Source organism: Mobula birostris, chromosome 11 (assembly GCF_030028105.1).
Source record: "Mobula birostris isolate sMobBir1 chromosome 11, sMobBir1.hap1, whole genome shotgun sequence".
NCBI classification, from domain to species: domain Eukaryota; kingdom Metazoa; phylum Chordata; class Chondrichthyes; order Myliobatiformes; family Myliobatidae; genus Mobula; species Mobula birostris.
The window spans coordinates 114,082,525-114,102,470 of NC_092380.1; the positions used below are offsets into that span (position 1 = coordinate 114,082,525).

General features: G+C 47.9%; 1 protein-coding gene across 1 annotated transcript in view; it reads left to right on the forward strand.

The window, feature by feature from the left end:
* The first annotated feature begins 1,380 nt into the window (after positions 1-1,380).
* Positions 1,381-19,946, forward strand: part of LOC140204699 (polypeptide N-acetylgalactosaminyltransferase 18-like) — a 39,058-nt gene continuing 20,492 nt past the window's right edge. Inside the window, exon 1 of the mRNA XM_072271387.1 lies at positions 1,381-1,788. Coding sequence (XP_072127488.1) covers positions 1,575-1,788 — 214 coding nt within the window. The 5' untranslated portion in view covers positions 1,381-1,574. The remainder of the gene's footprint in view (positions 1,789-19,946) is intronic.

The following is a 19,946-nucleotide window of genomic DNA, read 5'->3' on the forward strand; positions in this document are numbered from 1 at the left end:
CGCGGATCGGGACACGGTGATGAGTTTATCGATGACTCAATGTTTATGAAGGTTGATCATGAGACTCTACTCCTGCACATCATGTCTTTATCCTACGATGACTGGACACCTGCGTGGGGGAGTTTTTAAAGTGGAAAACCTATTGCGCTGGGACCGTTCCATTCTACCGGCCTCAGAAGTCGCTGTAAATTTCCTCCTCTTCTTCAGCGCCTCATCACGCTCTTCACTCTCTACGGAGCGGTGCAGAAGCATCTTCTTGGCAGTTGTATCTCACTGTAGGTCTCATCTGGCCATTCCGCTGAAGATAAATTCACTTGCTAGTTCGGCACGTCCCTATCATACTGCAGATCTCATCCGGCCAGTCTGCCGGAGCTGACTTCTCTTGATGGAACAGGCATGCCCGGTAGGAAACCCGCTGGCAACCCTCACCTCGTCTCGCTCAGCTGCTGAAGGGCGTGACCACTGTGACATGCCAACAGCTACTTGCGGCCACAAGTGAGAACTGAGGGTCCGGTGGACCGCAAGTTGAGTGAGCTGCCCCTGAATGTAACAAGACCCTTCATCAGAGGTGCTGCCCCTCCCTGAACACCACATACACCCTGCAGGTGCATAAAACCCAGGGTCCAATGTGAAGGTGGACGGCTCGATCCATGAATGGAACAATATCTCTGGGAAGAGGAGGAAATCTCAACGTCACACGTCAGAACAGGTGTTGAGATTGGAAACTTGGACAATTCCTCTCTCCCACAAAGATCAAAAAACGGATAATTCCTCTCTCTCACAGAGATCGGAAACGAGGACAATTCCTCTTTCACATAGAGATCAGAAACGTGGACAATTTCTCTCTCTCTCTCTCTCTCTCTCTCTCTCTCTCTCTCTCTCTCTCTGAGATCGGGAACGTGGACAATCTCTCTCTCATAGAGATCGGGAACGTGGACAATCTCTCTCTCTCTCTCTCCCAAAGATCGGAAACGTGGAGAATCCCTCTTTCTCCTTTCTGGGATCGGAAACGTGGACAATTCATCTCCGGTCGCAGTGATAGGGATGGTGTGAGAGGGTGGGAGGGGGAAAGGGAAGCAAGGGGAAGCGGGGTGAGAGAGGGAGAGAAGGATGAGAGGGGTTCGAGACAGGAGGGGAATACTGTAGAGAGGGAGGGAGTAAGCATGGAGAGAGTGGGAGAGAGACAGGAGGGGAATGAGGGGAAGGGGAGGGGGAGGGAACGAGAGCGGGAAGGGGAAGGAGAGGGATGGAGCGAGGGAGGGCGATCCAACAGCGCGGCGCTCCCTCAGTACCCCTCCCCCCCACGCGGCGCAGTCTCCCCTGTTAATGGCGTTCCCTCAGTGCCCCCACTACCCGGCGGGACGAGCAATGCGCAGACGCCGCCGGTTCTGGACCGGTGCGGCGGAATGGATTAACTTGGCCCGTAGATGGAGCTCGTTAATCGGCTGCAGACCCGGAGAGACACCGGCCTGGCGCGGCGAGCCCGGGAGCGCAGTCCCGCCCTCCAGCCGGGACACGAGGGGGGCGGAGCGGCCACATAGCCGGAGCCGGAGCGGCTGCGGAGAGCCGGTAGCATGGCACACCGCTGTCGGAAGGGCGGCTCGCTGCTGGGCAGCTGTGTGATTGTGGGCGCTCTCGTCAACCTCCTGTGTCTCATCTACGTCGCCTGGGTCGGCAAGGCGCAGCCTCCCGCGGCTGAGCGGCCAGCGGGGCAGGAGGATGGCGAGAGCCGCCGGCTGCAGGACAGGCTGGAGCGGCTGGAGGTCTTGGTCCAGGAGCACCTTAAAGGTAAGAAGCTTGTTGGCAAGGACCACCCAGGCCATGCTCTCTTCTCGCTGCTGCGATCAGAGAGGCACAGGAGCCTCTGGACCCACACCACCAGGTTCAGGAACAGTTACTACCCCTCAACCATCAGGCTCCTGAACCAGAGGGGAGAACTTCACTCACCCCATCACTGAACTGTTCCAACAACCTCTGGACTCACTTTCAAGGACTCTTCATCTCATGTTCTTGATATTTATTGCTTATTTATTTATTATTTTTTAAAATTTTCCGTTCTTCAGTATTTGCAGACTGGTTGTTTGTCCTGTTGGCTGCTGTCTTTCATCGATCCTGCGGCGGGTGTTTCTATTTCTATGGTGACGTAAATGTACTTTGATCATCACTTTACGCTTTGAGGGAATGGGGTAAAGCAAAAGAGATCTGGGAATCAAAAAATAATATCTTGCTATCATCTGCAAATGAGATTTTATTTTTAACAGAGTGTCTGGAATGCATTGCCGGGGTGGTGGTGGTCGTGATGCTGAAGAAGGTATTGAAAGTGCCCCTGAATCTGCAAGGATGTAGATCTTGTCTGGAAAAGATTTAGTTTGCTTTGCACTGTGTTCAGCACAGACATGCTGGTGTGAGGGACCCGTTCCTGTTCTGTGCTGTAGTATGTTCTATTGAGGTAATCAAATATACACTCAGTACCCACCTTACTGGGTACCTCCTGTGGCCACTGGGTGTCTGATCCTGGTCTTCTGCTGCTGTGGACCATCCAGTTCAATGTTTGATGTGTTGTACATTCAGTGATGCTCTTCTGCACCCGGCTGTTGTAACATGTAGTTATTGGATTTACTGTCACCTTTATATCAGCTTGAACTCCTCTGACCTCTCTCACTAACAAAGTGCTTTTGACCACAGAACTATCACTCACCGGATGTTTTTTTTTGCACCATTCTCTGTAAACTCTCGAGACTGTTGTGCATGAAAATCCCAGGGGATCAGAAGTTTCTGAGATACTCAAACCACCCCGTCCGGCACCAACAGTCATTCCACAGTCAGAGTCACTTAGATCACATTTCTTCTCCATTCTGATGTTTGGTCTGAACATCATCTGAACCTCTTGACCATGTCTGCATGCTTGTATGAGTTGCTGCCACATGATTGGCTGATATTTGCATTAATGAGCAGGTGTACTGGTGTACCTATTAAAGTGGCCACTGAATCTCATTACAGAGAAAATGTCGTGCAGTGAGACTAATACCATGCAAACACCATAACTGTGCAGATGAGGAGATAATGAATTAATCTAACTCTGTGTTCAAATTTTCAATAACTACTTCAGCTGCTCGTAGAAGAGAGAGTTTCAGTAGTCATTACTCTCTGAGAGGAGATGTTTCTCTGATCATTGCCCTAAATGGATATTTGCCTTTCACATACTTATGCCTTTTTAGACACAGAAGATAGAACAGTACAGGTCATCTGCCCACAATGCTGTGCTGACCTTGTAACCTACTCCACCCACAAAGCCCTTCCTTTATCTGTTATCCATGTGCCGTGTGATGAACTGTGCGAGAATAGGACCAATCAGGTGCGATCGCGGAAACATGCACGGAGTCGGAGGAGGTAGCAGAGGTACTTAATGAATACTTTGCTTCAGTATTCACCAGTGGAAAGGACCTTGGCAATTGTGAGGATGACTTACAGTGGACTGAAATGCTTGAGTGTATAGACATTAAGAAAGAGGATGTGCTGGAGCTTTTGAAAGGTATCAAGTTAGATAAGTCACCGGGACCGGACGAGATGTACCCCAGGCTACTGTGGGAGGCGAGGGAGGAGATTGCTGAGCCTCTGGCGATGATCTTTGCATTTTCAATAGGGAAGGGAGAAGTACCAGAGGATTAGAAGGTTGCAAATGTTGTTCCCTTGCTCAAGAAAGGGAGTAGAGATAGCCCAGGAAATTATCGACCAGTGAATCTTACTTCAGTGGTGGGCAAGTTGATGGAGAAGATCCTGAGAGGCAGGACTTATGAGCATTTGAAGAGACATAAACTGATTAGAGATAGTCAGCATGGCTTTGTCAAGGGCAGGTCGTGCCTTACGAGCCTGATTGTATTCTTTGAGGATGTAACAAAACACATTGATGAAGGTAGAGCAGTGGATGTAGTGTACATGGATTTCAGTGAGACATTTGATAAGGTTCCCCATGCAAGGCTCATTCAGAAAGTAAGGAAGCATGGGATCCAAGGAGACTTTGTTTTGTGGATCCAGAACTGGCTTGCCCACAGAAGGCAAAGAGTGGTTGTAGATGGGTCATATTCTGCATGGAGGTCAGTGACCAGTGGAGTGTCTCAGGGATCTGTTCTGGGACCCCCACTCTTTGTGATTTTTATAAGTGACCTGGATGAGGAAGTGGAGGGATGGGTTAGTAAGTTTGCTGATAACACAAAGGTTGGGTGTGTTGTGGATAGTGTGGAGGGCTGTCAGAGGTTACAGTGGGACATTGATAGGATGCAGAACTGGGCTGAGAAGTGTCAGGTGGAATTCAACCAGATGAGTGTGAAGTGGTTCATTTTGGTAGGTCAAATTTGAAGACAGGATATAATATTAATGTGAAGACTCTTGGCAGTGTGGAGGATCAGCGAGATCTTGGAGTCTGTGTCCATCGGACGCTCAAAACTGCTACGCAGGTTGACAGTGTTGTTAAGAAGGTGTATGATGTGATGGCTGTCATCAATCAATCAACCATGGGATTGAGTTCAAGAACTGTGAGGTAATGTTAAAGCTATATAAGATCTTAGTTAGACTCCACTTGGAGTACTGTGTTCAGTTCTGGTCACCTCACTATAGGAAGGATATGGAAACTATAGAAAGGATGCAGAGGAGATTTACAAGGATGTTGCCTGGATTGGAGAGCATGCCTTATGAGAATAGGTTGAGTAAACTCGGCCTTTTCTCCTTGGAGCGACGGAGGACAAATGGTGACCTGATAGAGGTGTATAAGATAATGAGAGGTATTGATCATGTGGATAGTCAGAGGCTTTTTCCCAGGGCTGAAATGGCTAACACAAGGGGCATAGTTACGTTTTAAACCAAGTAAAACAGATGTTTATTTTGCACTACAAATACACTTCCACTGAAACAATGAACAACTGTTCAAAGAAAAAATATTTTAAGTGCAAGAGTAAGAGGACAGGTTGGAGAGTATAAGAACAAGTCATCAGCAAATATTTACAGCAATTAAAATTAGCCAACAACATTTCAATAACAACTATCCCCTCTCATCTCATCAAGATAGAATCAAGAACAGGAATTTTGCCTTCTCCATCCATCCAAACTGAAACTAGGAAAACACTGACAACTGAAGAACTACACTTAGAACTAAATTTGCTATTTCCATAGTTTGTCAAGCTTGAAACAGGATCAGTAGTGCAGTGCTAAAATCGAACTATTTGTTTTAAAATATATGACCATCAGAGTCCTCCTGGTATCGGACAGTCTTTTTTGCATGACCTGTTGTAACTCTGGGTGCTATATCCATGTCAGCAGTGAAGTTGGAGTCTCCAGCATTATCAATGTGGAAACTATCATTGTCCAGCATCTTGGATTTTTTGTTGTTAGTGGCTTTTACAGGTATGGTTCCAAATTCATCTTCCGAATCTGAGTTAACAACCTTCTTCCTTTTGGGTATTTTAGACAAGGGGCATAGTTTTAAGGTGCTTGGAAGTTGGTACAGGCAGGATGTCGGAAGTAAATTTTTCACACAGAGAACGGTGAGTGTGTGGAATGCACTGCCAGCAACAGTGGGAGGGGTGGATACAATAGGGTCTTTTAAGACTCTCATAGGTAGGTACATGGAGCTTAGAAAAATAGAGGGCAATGTGATAGGGAAATTCGAGGCAGTTTCTGGTGTAGGTTACATGGCCAGCACAACATTGTGGGCCAAAGGGCCTGTAGTGTGCTGTAGATTTCTATGTTCTATATTCTATCTGAGTCTCTGAAATGTCCCTGATGTGCCTGCCAATGCCACTACTCCTGGCTGTGCATTCCACACACCCAGCACTCTGTGTGGTGAGTCTTATACTGACATCCTCTTGTTTGAGACTTTCCTTCTCGTGGAAGCTCATCAGTATCTACCTGTAATGGTCTCTTTGTGTGTTGTGCTTCAATCAGATCTCTCCTCACTGGTAACTCCAAAGAGTGCAAATCTGCCTTTGTAAACCATAGAGAGAGAGTCCTCTTATTCCAAACCTTGTCTAAGTGAATCTTTTTCAGGCTCTCTCTGCCAGCATATCCTCCCTTGAACAAAGGGACCAAAGCTATGCATGATACCTGATGCCCCGTTCCTGTAAATCAGGGGCTGGCTACCTTTTTTATGCAATGGACTGCTACCATTACCCAAGGGGTCTGTGAACCACAGATTGGGAACCCGTGCTCTGAACTCCTGTCATTCTTGGAACATAGAACACTACACCTATTCCAAGATCAATCGAACCCTTCCCTCCTACACAGCCCTCTCTGAAATGCCCCTAATGCATCTGCCTCCAGGGAGTATCATTCTGGTTTTCTAGATTCTCTCACAAAGGAATTTGAATTTATTTAAATCTTGCATCCATCCCACAATGTGAGGGAGTAAAAATCTTCGTGTTACGACTCCGTTGCAATGTACAGACATGTGAATTTACAAGTCTAATGACTCGTGGAAAGAAGCTGTCCCGTAGCCTGTTGGTCCTGGCTTTAGTGCTGCGGTACTGTTTGCCAGACAGAAGCAACTATAACAGTTTATGGTTGGGGTGACTGGTGTCCCTGCTGATCTTCCAGGCCTTCTTTCTGCACCTGCTGCTGTAAATGTCCTCAATGGAGGGAAGTTCACATCCACAGATGCACTGGGCTGTCCGTACCACTCTCTGCAGTGCCCAGCGATCAAGGTTGGTGCTGTTCCCGTACCAGGCAGTGATACAGCCAGTCAGGATGCTCTCAATGGTGCTCCTGGAGAAGGTCTTGAGCATCTGGGGGCCCATGCCGAAAATCTTCAGTTACCTAAGGTGGAAGAGGTGCTGTGGTGTTTTTTTTGCCACAAAGCCGGTGTGTACAGTCCAGGTGAGATCACTGGTGATTTGTGTCCTGAGGAACTTGAAACTACTCTCCCTCTCAACTGCAGTCCCATTGATGTTGATCGGGCCGAGCCTGTCTCCATTCTTCCTGTGATTCACGATCGGCTCTTTTGTTTTTGGACATTGAGGGAGAGGTTGTTATCTTGGCACCACTGTGTCAGGGTGTCAACCTCTCCTCTGTGGGCTGTCTCATCACTGCTAGAAATAAGGTCGATGAAAGTCGTGTCATTTGCGAATTTGATCAGCAGATGGAGTTGTGTGTGGCAGCACAGTCATGGGTGTAAAGGGAGTGGGGGGGGGGACTCAGGACACAACCCTAGGGGCACCTGTGTTGAGGGTCAGAGGAGCAGAGGTGAGGGAGCCCATCCTTACCACCTGTCAGCGATCTGATAGGAAGTCTAGGATCCAGCTGCACAAGGTGGGGTGCAGGCCGAGGTCTCTGAGCTTCCTGGGAAGTCTGGAGGGAATTATGGTGTTGAATGCTGAACTGTAGTCCAGGGACAGCATTCTAACGTATGCATCCCTCTTCTCCAGGTGAGTGAGGACGGTGTGTAGTGCTGTGGAAAACCGGTTCTGTTGGTAGGTGAATTGTAGGGGTCCAGTGTGGGTGGTAGCAAGCTGCGGATGTAATCTTTAACCAGCCTCTCGAAGCATTTGCTTATTATTGAGGTGAGTGCGACAGGGCACCAGCCGTTCGGGCATGCTACCTTGGTTTTCTTCGGTACAGGGATAATGATGGATGATTTGAAACAGGACGGCACTACACACTGGGAGAGGGAAAGATTAAAAATGTCCATAAACACACCAGCCAGCTGATCCACACACTTCGAAGACGCGCCTCTCTACGTTCATTCCATCGAGACCTCTTAGGATTTAATATGCTTCCCTGTTCCCTATCAAATTCCCTGTTTTCCAAATTCAGTGGATAAAATCCCAAACTTTCCTCAGGAATTAGTCCATTCATTTTCATCCATTAGCCTTCACTAAGCAGTTTCTGTTGAATTTTAAGACCATAAGACACAGGAGCAGAATTAGGCCATTCAGCCCATCGAGTCTGCTCCGCCATTCCATCATGACTGATCCCAGATCCCACTCAACCCCGTTCACCTGTCGTCTCACCATAACCTTTGATGCCCTGACTGATCAGGAAACGATCAACTTCCACCTTAACTTCACCTACAGACGTAGCCGCCACTGCAGCTTGTGGCAGAGGATTTCACAGATTTACTACTCCCTGGCTAAAAAAAATTCCTCCTGACCTCTGTTCTAAAGTGTCACCCCTCAATTTTGAGGCTGTGTCCTCTAGTTCTGGATACCCCCACCATAGGAAACATCCTCTTCGTATCCACCCTATCTAGTCCTTTCAACATTTGAACTGCCTCTCCTCTGTCCACTCTGCTTGTTACTTCCTCAAGGAACTAACAGATTTGTCAGGTAGAATTTCCCTTTACAGAAACTCTGATGACTTTGACTTATTTTATCGTTAGTATCCAAGTACCTCAAAACCTCATCCTTAATAATAGACTCCAACAATCACTGAGGTCAGGCTAACTGGTCTATAATTTCCTTTCTTTTGCCTTCCTCCCTTCTTAAAGAGTGGAGTGACATTTACAATCTTCCAGTCCTCCAGGACCATGCCAGAATCAAGTGATTCTTGAAAGATCATGACCAATGCATCCGCAATCTCTTCAGCAACCTCTCTCAGGGCTCTGGGATGTAGTCCATCTGGCCCAGGTGATTTATCCACCTTAAGACCTTTGAGTTTGCCTAGCACTTATTCCTTTGTAAGAGCAATGGCACTCACTCCTTCCTGACACTCACAGACCTCTGGCACACTACTAGTGTCTATCACAGTGACAGATGCAAAGTACCAATTAAGTTCGTCTGCCGTTTCTTTGTCCCCCATTACTACCGCATCAGCATCATTTTCCAGTGGTCCAATATCAACTCTCACCTCCATATTACTCTTTATAAAACTGAAAAAACTTTATATTATTGGCTAGTCTGCCCTCATATTTCATCTTTTCCTGTTTTATACTTTTTTTAGTTGCCATTTGTTGGATTTTAAAAGCTTCCCAATTATCCAACCTCCCACTCGCTTTTGCTACCTTATATGCCCTTTCCTTGGCTTTTATGCTGTCCTTAACTTCCCTTGTCAGCTACAGTTGCCTACACCTGCCATTTGAGAACTTCTTCCTCAGTGAGACAGATCTATCCTGCACCTTGTAACTATTCCCAAATACTTCAGCCATTTCTGAACTGCCGTCATCCCCGCCGGTATCCTCCTCCAATCCACCCGGGCAAGCTCCTCTCCCAAGCCTCTGTAATTCTCTTTATTCCATTGTGATACAGATACATGTGGGTTAGGCTTCTCCCTCTCAAATTGTAGTATTAATTAAATCATGTGATGATCACTGCCTCCTAAGGCTTCCTTTACATTAAGCTCCCTAATAAGATCTGGGTTATTACAAAACACCCATTCTAAGATGGCCTTTCTCCAAGTAGGCTCAAGCACAAGTTGCTTTAAAAGGCAATCTCTTAGCATTCATCAAATTCCCTCTCTTACTATCTGACACCAACCTAATTTTCCCAATCCTCTTGCATATTGAAGTCCCCCATTACAATTGTGACTTTACCCTTATTACATGCCCTTTCCCACTCCCTTTGCAATCTCAACCCCACATTTGGCTATTATTTAGAGGCCCATATATGATTCCCATAATGGTTTTTTCACCCTTGCAATTTCTTAACTCCACCCACAACGATTCAACATACTCTGACCCTCTGTCACCTCTTTCTAAAGATGTCATTCTCTTTCCAACAAGGCTACACCACCGCCTATGCCTTCCTGCCTGTTCTTTCAAGACAAAGTATGACCTTTGATGCTAAGCTCCCAGCTATGGTCTTTCTTTAGTTTTGACTCAGTGATGCCCACAACATCATACTGACTAATCTCTAATTGCACCATGAGTTCATCCACCTTATTCCGAATGCTACACGCATTTAAATACAGCATCTTCAGTCCTGCAATCTTCACTCTTTTGAATTTTGCCTCTGTGGTACAATTTAACTCATTGCTCTGTCTGCATTTGTACCTAATCATTGGCTTGTCCTTCCTTACATTCATGTTACATCCATCATCTACTTGTAAACCTGCTGGCTCATCCTCAGCTCTATCATCCTGGTTCCAATCCCACTGAGTTGAATCAATTCTGCAAGTTGAACTCATTTAGAGCCGTAATGAGAGAGGCGGGCAGTGGGATTGACTGGAGAGTGGTCTTACGCAGAGCTAGAACAGGCTAGATCAGGGGTTCCCAACCTGGGGTTCCACTGAACCCTTGTTTAATGGTATTGGCTCAATGGGATAAAAAAAAATCAGGAACCCTTGGGCTAGATGGACATGTAGAAGCAGCATAACAGGTTGCGGCCTGGATTAGAGGGCGTATGTCATAATGAGAGGTTTAATAGATCTATTGGGGTGCTGACGGGCAACGTTTCTGCAAATTAGAACAAGCTATCTGGGGCAGCGGGTGGGCAGATTCACTGAGAACGTTTAAGAGGCAGTTGGGCAGGTACATGAATTGGAAAAGTTTATGAAGGCAAAGATTAGTTGTATTTGTCACATGTACATTGGAATATGTCACGTGTCAATGACCAAGGATATGTTGTAAGCAGCCCACAGGTGCTGCAGTGCTTCCGACACCGACGTAAGTATGCCCACAACCTCGTGACTGTGACCAACCAGCACATCTTTGGAGTGTTGGAGGAAACCCACGTGGTCACAGGGAGAACACCTGGGAGACAGTTGAACCCTGATTACTTCCCTATGGTGCTGTAATGCACTGTGCTAATCACTACACTACCATGCCAACCTCAGGGGGACAAAGGGCAAAAGCTGGTAAATGGAACTAGCCTGGAGGAGCATTGTGTTCAGCATAGGCCAGTAGGGCCAAGGGCCTGTTCCTGTGCTGAATAAGACCATCAGACACAGGAGAAGAATTAGGCCATTCAGCCCATCGAGTCTGCTCCCCTATTCCATCATGGCTGATTTATTATCCCTCTCAGCCCCATTCTCCTGCCTTCTCCCCACAACCTTTCACACACAGACTAATCAAGAACATATCAACCTGCACTTTAAGTACACCCAATGACTTGACCTCCGCAGCCATCTGTGGTAATGAATTCCACACATCCACCACCCACTGGCTAAACAAATTCCGCCTCCCCTCTGTTCTAAAGGGCTATCCCCCTATTTTGAGGCTGTGCCCTCTGTTCCTAGACTCTCCCACCATAGGAAACTTCCTCTCCACATCCATTCTGTATGATTCCAACAATCTGATGGACTTCAGGAAGAATCAGGACAATTTGCCAGTCAATGCCAGAGTGTGATATCGGCTGTGAAGAAGGTATCTATTAAGGACAAGGAGAGGATTAGGATTTGTTTATTTAAAGATACAGCGAGGAATAGACCCTTCTAGCCGTTTGAGCTGCACTGCCCAGCAACTCCTGATTTAACCCCAGGGTTGTAAATTCTCCTGTGCCTCTAATCACAGGACAATTTGCAATGAACAATGAATCTACTGCCTGCTACGCCTCTGACTGTGTGATGAAACTGGAGCTCCCAGAGGAAGCCACTCATTCCACGGAGGACGTACGGATGACATTGGAATTGAACTCAGAACTCCAGCGTTCGAGCTGTAACAGTGTCACGCTAACCGCTGAACTACCATGGTACCCTCTTTGTGTTCTGATTCTTGCGATCTGCTTCACAGTGAACCTTTGACAGACAGAGAGAGGAATCTCAGGATCCACACAGGTGGCTTCATCGTAAACCAGAATAGACTCATCAACAAAGTGATCCCTAACACAGAGGAAGAAAGAAATCGAGAGGGGTAATAGAAGGCATGAGGTTGCCCAGCAGACGAGGTGACGGAGAATCCTCAGCAATTCTGCAGATATGTTTACAGCAAAAGGATTACAAGGGACAAAATTGGTCCTCTGGAGATCAGAATGGTGCTCCATGCGTGGGGCCAAGATGGTGGGGGAGGAGTATCTTATATGAATTTGTTGCTTCTCTATTTACTCATGAGACGGACGCGGAGTCTACAGATGTGAGGCAAAGTCACTTTGACTTCACTTCACACACACAAACACAGGAGCAACTCAGTCAGCCGGGCTGCATCAATGGAAAAGAGAACAGTCAACATTTCGGGCTGAGACCCTTCAGCAGGACTGGAGCAAAAAATGATGACGAGTCAGAGTAAAGGGGTGGGGGAGAGGAGGGAGAGGGTGAAGTCAAGAGTTGGGAAGTTGATTGGTGAAAGAGATACAGGGCTGGAGAAGGGGGAATCTGTTAGGAGAGGACAGAAGGCCATGGAAGAAAGAAAAGGGGGAAGGAGCGCCAGAGGGAGGCAATGGGCAGGGAAGGAGATAAGGTGAGAAAGGGAAAAGGGGATGGGGAATGGTGAAGGGGGGCATTACTGGAAGTTTGACAAATCGATATTCATGCCATCAGATTGGAGGCTACCCAAATGGAATATAAGGTGTTTTTCCTCCAACCTGAGTGTGGCCTCATCGCGACAGTAGAGGATGCGATGGATAGATAAATGGGAATGGGGAGTGGAATTAAAATGGGTGGCCACTGGGAGATCCCTTTCTTTGTGGCAAACAGAGCGTAGGTGCTCGGTGAAGTGGTCTCCCAATCTACGTCAGGTCTCACCGATATACAGAAGGCCACACCGGGAGCACTGGATACATAGATGACTCCAACAGACTCACAGATGAAGTGTTGCCTTACCTGGAAAGTCTATGTGGGCCTCTGAATGGTAGTGAGGGAGGAGGTGTAGGGCAGGCGTGGCACTTGTTCCGCTTGCAAGGATAAGTGCCGGGGGGAGATCAGTGGGGAGGAACGAATGGACAAGGGAGTTGTGTAGGGAGCGATCCCTGCAGAAAGTGGGGAGGAGGGAAAGATGTGCTTGGTGGTGAAAGTTATGGAGAATTGTGTGCTGGACGCAGAGTCTAGTGGGGTGGTACGTTAAGACATGAGGAGCCCTAATCCTGGTAGCATGGCGGGAGGGTGGCGTAAGAGCAGACGTGCGTGAGAGTAGAAGAGGTGCGATGGAGGGCAGCATTGATGGTGGTGGAAGGGAAGCCCTTTGAAGAAGGAGGACATCTCCTTCATTCTGGAATGAGAAGCCTCATCCTGAGAGCAGATGTGGCGGAGACGGAGGAACTGAGAGAAGCTGACTCTCTCCAGATTAGAGGAGGAAGTGTTTGCTGTCATGATGCAAATTAGGGTGGATAAATCCACAGGGCCTGACAAGGTGTTCCCTCAGTCCATGTGGGAGGGATTGGAGAGATTGCAGGGGCCCCAGCAGAGATGTTTAAATCATCCTTAGTACAGGATGAGGTACCGGAGGATTGGAGGATAGCTAATGTTCCGCTGTTTAAGAACGGCTCTAAAAATAAACCAGGAAATTATAGGCTGGTGAGCCTGGTATCAGTAGTGGGGAAATTATTGGAATGTATTCTAAGGGACCAGATATATGACTATTTGAATAGACAGAGACTGATTAGTGATGGTCAGCATGGCTTTGTGCATAGAATGTCTTGTCCACCCAATCTTGAAGAGCTTTTTGAGGAAGTTACCAGGAATGTTGAAGGCAAGGCAGTGGATGTTGTTGACATGGAATTGACAAGGTCCCACATGGGTGGCTGGTCAAGAAGGTTTTAGTTGCTTGGCGTTTACTATGAGGTAGTAAATTAACTTGGGAAAAGCCAGAGAGTGGTAGTAGATGGTTGCCTCTGCAACTGGAGGCCTGTGACTAGTGTTTGTGTCGCAGGGATCGGTGATGGGTCTGTTGTTGTTTACCATCTGTATCAATGATCTGGATGATAATGTGGTGAACTGGATCAGCAAATTTGTGGATGATACCAAGATTGGGGGAATAGCAAGGAAACCTATCTGAATTTGAATCAGGATGTGGACCAGCTGGAAAAAATGGGCTGAAAAATGGCAGCTGGAATTTAATGCACCAAGTGTGAGGTGTTGCACTTCGGAAGGACCAACCAGGGTAGATCTTACACAGTGAACAGTAGGCGCTGAGGAGTGGGGTAGAACAAAGGGATCTGGGAATACAAGTCCATAATTCATTGAAAGTGACATCACAGGTAGATAGCTTCTGACACATTGGCCTTTATAAATCAAGGAGTGCAGGAGATGGCATGTTATGTTGAAGTTGTATAAGACATTGGTGAGGCATAATTTGGAGTATTGTGTGCAGTTTTGGTCAACTACCTACAGGAACAATGGAAAAAGGTTGAAGGAGTACAGAGAAAATTTATAAGGATGTTGCCAGATCTAGAGGACCTGAATTACAAGGAAAAATTGAATGGGTTAGGACTGTATTCTTTAGCATGTAGAAGACTGAGGGGGGATTATATGAGGAAAATACTTGGGGTAAATGCAAGCAGGCTTTTTCCAATGGGGTTGGGTTGACCAACAATTAGAGGTCATGGGTTAAGGGTGAAAAGTGAGGTTTAAGGGGAACATGAGGGGAAACTTTATCACTCAGAGGGTCATGAGAGTGTGAATCGAGCTCGATTTCAACATTTAAGTGACGTTTGGATAGGTACATGGATGGGTGTATGGAGAGCTATGGTCCTGGTACAGGTCGATGGGACTAGGCAGTTTAAATGCTGTGCCACAGATAAGATGGGCTGAATGGCCTGTTACCTTGCTGTATTTTTCTATGACTCTATGAAAGTAATTCTCATGGGTTTGTGAAAATTGGACAAGTAATTAATGATGGTGTAACCTGATCCTGTGAGTTGTGATGTCAGGTTGGGGGCTGTAAGCAGTGAGGGAGAGTGTGAGGTGTGAAGGCTCCCAGTCACCGGTCTGGATGGTATGTCCCAATCCTGTGAGTTGTGATGCTGGGTGAGAGGTGTGAGGGAGAGAGCTCCCAGTCACTGGTCTGGATGATCTATTACTCTGCATTTAGTGACTTACTCATGATTATTATGGGCACAACCCACCGTTCTGGAATTCGAGGTGATCTGCTGGGAAACGAGTTTGGAGGCTCTCTCGGTTTCATTGTGAGTAACACAGAGATGATTTGCCATTTGGCCAACAGGAATCATGGTAGCATAGAGCAGAGAAATCTCATCCTTCCTTTTTCCCTTCTCCTTATTTCTTGAACATAGAAGACAGAACATTAGAGCACAGTACAGGCCCTTCGGCCCACAATGTTGTGCTGAACATGCTCTTCACGTTTCCCTCCCACAGAGCCCTCAGTTTTTCTGTAGTCAGAGTGTCTGAAATGTCCCTGATGTTTCCGCCTCTATCACCACCTCTGCTAAGGTGTTCCGCACACCCGCCACTCTCCCTACCACAGAGTTGATGTGCCCCTCTACTTTCCTGCGAAATCTTAAATGGATGTCCCTGGGGCAAAGGTGTTGCCTGTCCATCCTGTTAATTTCACGGTAGAACTGCCACATTCTCTCCACATTTCCACCCATGTCCTACGCCTCGCCTCGCCTACACACACGAGGGGAAATTCACAGCGGCCGATAAAGCACACCTTCGGGATGTGGGGGGGAACCGGAACATCCGCGGGGACGGGGTTGTGGGAAGAACCCGCTGGCAAACTGCAAAGCAAGAACAGTGGTGACTGTTTGCCACACGAGCGAAGCAGCTCACACAATGCTATCACAGCTCGGGCATGGAGAGTTTGGAGTTCCACTCTGACATCGTCTGTAAGGAGTTTGCACCTCCTCCTCGTGGAATAGTCATTGTCATACTTTATTGATCCCAGTGGAAATTGGTTTTCGTTACAGTTGCACCATAAATAATTAAATAGTAATAAAACCATAAATAATTAAATAGTAATATGTAAATTGTGCCAGGAAATAAGTCCAGGACCAGCCTATTGGCTCAGAGTGTATGACCCTCCAAGGGAGGAGTTGTAAAGTTTGATGGCCACAGGCAGGAATGACTTCCTATGACGCTCTGTGTCGCATCTCGGCGGAATGAGTCTCTGGCTGAATGTACTCCTGTGCCCAACCAGTACATTATGTAGTGGATGGGAGACATTGTCCAAGATGGCATGCAACTTGGACAGCATCCTCTTTTCAGACACCACCGTGAGAGAGTCCAGTTCCATCCCTACAACATCACTGGCCTAACGAATGAGTTTTTTGATTCTGTTGGTGTCTGCTACCCTCAGCCTGCTGCCCCAGCACACAACAGCAAACATGATCTCACTGGCCACCACAGACTCGTAGAACATCCTCAGCATCGTCCGACAGATGTTAAAGGACCTCAGTCTCCTCAGGAAATAGAGACGGCTCTGACCCTTCTTGTAGACAGCCTCAGTGTTCTTTGACCAGTCCAGTTTATTGTCAATTTGCATCCCCAGGTATTTGTAATCCTCCACCATGTCCACACTGACCCCCTGGATGGAAACAGGGGTCACCGTTACCTTAGCTCTCCTCAGGTCTACCACCAGCTCCTTAGTCTTTTTCACATTAAGCTGCAGATAATTCTGCTCATACCATGTGACAAAGTTTCCTACCGTAGCCCTGTACTCAGTCTCATCTCCCTTGCTGATACATCCAACTATGGCAGAGTCATCAGAAAACTTCTGAAGATGACAAGACTCTGTGCAGTAGTTGAAGTCCGAGGTGTAAATGGTGAAGAGAAAGGGAGACCAGACAGTCCCCTGTGGAGCCCCAGTGCTGCTGATCACTCTGTCGGACACACAGTGTTGCAAGCACACGTACTGTGGTCTGCCAGTCAGGTAGTGCACGTCTCCTCCAGTTTTCCTTCACAGTCTGAAGAGCTTCTGGGCAGCTCAGTTGGTCATTGCAGGTAGTTAAACAGGTGGGCTGCTGGCCGGTGTGCCTCTTGGGCCAGAAGAGTCTGTTCTGTGCTTTATTTCCAAATAAGTAAAACGGGGCAGGTTGGTATTGAAGTCGCCTTGTTGGAGCTGCAAAGCAGTGATGCTCACCCCTGCGTCAACCCGGTTACCCTCAGCGTTCCTCGCTGCCTGCTGCTCCCGGCCCGGACAGGCTGCTGCACGTTGATGGGAGGGGATGAGGCACGGCAGGAATCTCACATTTCCCTGGGAGCATCCAGATGAAAGGTGGCCGTCATCAAGGCACCTGACCAGTCATAGCCTCGAGGGAAACGCAGAGTGAGGCATGGCAGGACATGCAGTGGTTATCACAGGCACACCGACGCACAGGACATGGGCCCAGGTGGTGGGAGAACCATCTCACTTCTTTAACCCAGGAGTTGAAAGTTCAAAGTAAATTATGAATGTACATGTTTGTTAACATAAAGAACTCTGAGATTCCTTTTCTTGCAAGCATTCACGGGTAATATAAAGAAATACAATAGAATCTACAAGAAACTACATGTAAACAAAGACAGCCAAACAGCCAATGAGCAAAAGAAGAATATATGCGCAAATAAAAAAGAACATTGAGACCATGAGTTGTGTGAGTCCAAAGGTTGTGGAATCAGTTCAACGATGAGGTGAGTGAAGTTATCCCCTCTGGTGCAAGAGCCTGATGGTTGAGGGGTAGTAACTGTTCCTGAACCTGGTGCGGTGAGTCCTGAGGCTCCTGTACCACCTTCCTGATGGTAGCAGTGAGAGGAGAGCTTGGCCTGGATGGTGGGGGCCCTATATGATGGTTGCTGCTTTCTCGTGGCAGTGCTCCTTTGGGTGTGCTCAGCTGGTGTTTGGGGTGGGTCTTTACCTGTGAATCTGTACAAATGTGAAGCCTGCAAACCGTACATAGACGTTGTATATCCTGTAGAGTACCCCTCCCTAATCCCTCTGCAAACCGATTGACGTTAACCAGTTAACCACCGCTGAGGTGTTGTCACTAGTTCAGCAATCTGTTTACTGTTTAGCTGTGCTGCACTCTACTTGCATTTTGAATGGAATTTTATCAACTTATTCACGGTAATATTTTGTTTTCTGTGCTGTGTGTGAAATATGTTTTGTGGGTGCACTGTAGTCCGGAGGAACAATGTTTTGTTTGGTGGCAGATGTACGGTATAGTCAGATGACAATAAACTTGAAGTTGGTGAGAGGGTAGAATGTTTGGTGTTTGGAGTTGCTGAGTTTAGTCGGTTTGTTCTTCTCAGGGGGCATCAGCAATCAGACACAGACGACATTCTGCAGATGCTGGAATTGCAGAGCAACACACAGAAAATGCTGGAGGAACTCAGCAGGTCAGACAGCATCTATGCAGGGGAATAAAGAGTTGACGTTTCAGGCTGAGATCCTTGATCAGGACTGGAAAGGAGGAGGAATGAAGCCAGAACAAAAAGATGGGGGGGGGGGAGGAGTACAGGACAGACGGGGATAGGTGAAGCCTGGTGGGTGGGGAGGTGGGATGAAGTGAGAAGCTGGGAGCGATAGGTGGAAGGAATGAAGGGCTAGAGAAGAAGGACTCTGATGGGAGAGGAGAGTGGACTGTGGGAGAAGGGGAAGGAGGAGGGGTGCCGGGGGAGATGATGGGCAGGTGTGATGGGAAAAGAGAAGGGGTGCGAGTGGAATCACTGGTGAATGGAAAAACGAAGTGAAGGGGAAGAAATCCTTCAACTCAAAAACCTTTTTCTCTAATCAACTGAACACTGTGATCCGATTTGCGTTGAGGTGGGGGAGTATCGTAAACCGTCAGTCACCAATGCTGTCCCACGACGGGGACAGAGACGCAGTGTTGAAGTTTAACACCTCTAACTATGTTATTGAGAGCAGCAAAACAAATCTCCAGCCAGTTGCTGGGAGTCATTAGACCATAAGACAAAGGAGCCCAATGAGACCATTTGGCCCATTGAGCCTGCTCCGCCTTTCAATCATGACTAGTCCTTTTTTCCCTCAGCCCCACTCCCCGGGACCCCCTGTAAACACTGACACACTCCCCGGGACCCCCTGTAAATACAGACACACTCCCCGGGACCCCTGAAAATACAGACACGCTCCCCGGGACCCCCTGTAAATACTGACACACTCCCCGGGACCCCATGTAAATACAGACACACTCCCCGGGACCCCTGAAAATACAGACACACTCCCCGGGACCCCCTGTAAATACTGACACACTCCCCGGGACCCCCTGAAAATACAGACACACTCCCCGGGACCCCCTGTAAATACTGACACACTCCCCGGGACCCCCTGTAAATACAGACACACTCCCCGGGACCCCCTGTAAATACTGACACACTCCCTGGGATCCCCCAGTAAATACTGACACACTCCCCGGAACAGCCTGTAAATACTGACACACTTCCCGGGACCCCCCTGTAAATACAGACACACTCCCCGGACCCCCTTTAAATACAGACACACTCACCAGGATCCCCTGTAAATACAGACACACACCCCGGGACCCCTTGTAAATACAGACACCCTCCCCGGGACCCCCTGTAAATACAGACACACTCCCCGGGATCCCCTGTAAATACTGACACACTCCCCGGAATCCCCTGTAAATACAGACACACTCCCCGCGACCCCCTGTAAATACAGACACACTCCCCAGGACCCCCTGCAAATACAGACACACAACCCCGGGACAGCCTGAAAATACTGACACACTCCCCGGGATCCCCCTGTAAATACTGACACACTCCCCAGGACCCCCTGTAAACACCGACACACTTCCCGGGACAGCCTGTAAATACTGACACACTCCCCGGGATCCCCTGTAAATACTGATACACTCCCCGGGACCCCTGTAAATACAGACACACTCTCCGGGACCCCCTGTAAACAACGACACACTCCCCGGGACCCCCTGTAAATACTGACACACTCCCCGGGACCCCTTGTAAATACAGACCCACTCCCCGGGACCCCCTGTAAATACAGACACACTTCCTGGGACCCCCTGTAAATACAGACACACTCCCCGGGCCCCCTTGTAAATACAGACACACTCCCCAGGACAGCATGTAAATACTGACACACTCCCCGGGACAGCCTGTAAATACTGACACACTCCCCAGGACCCCCTGTAAATACTGACACACTCCCTAGGACCCCTGTA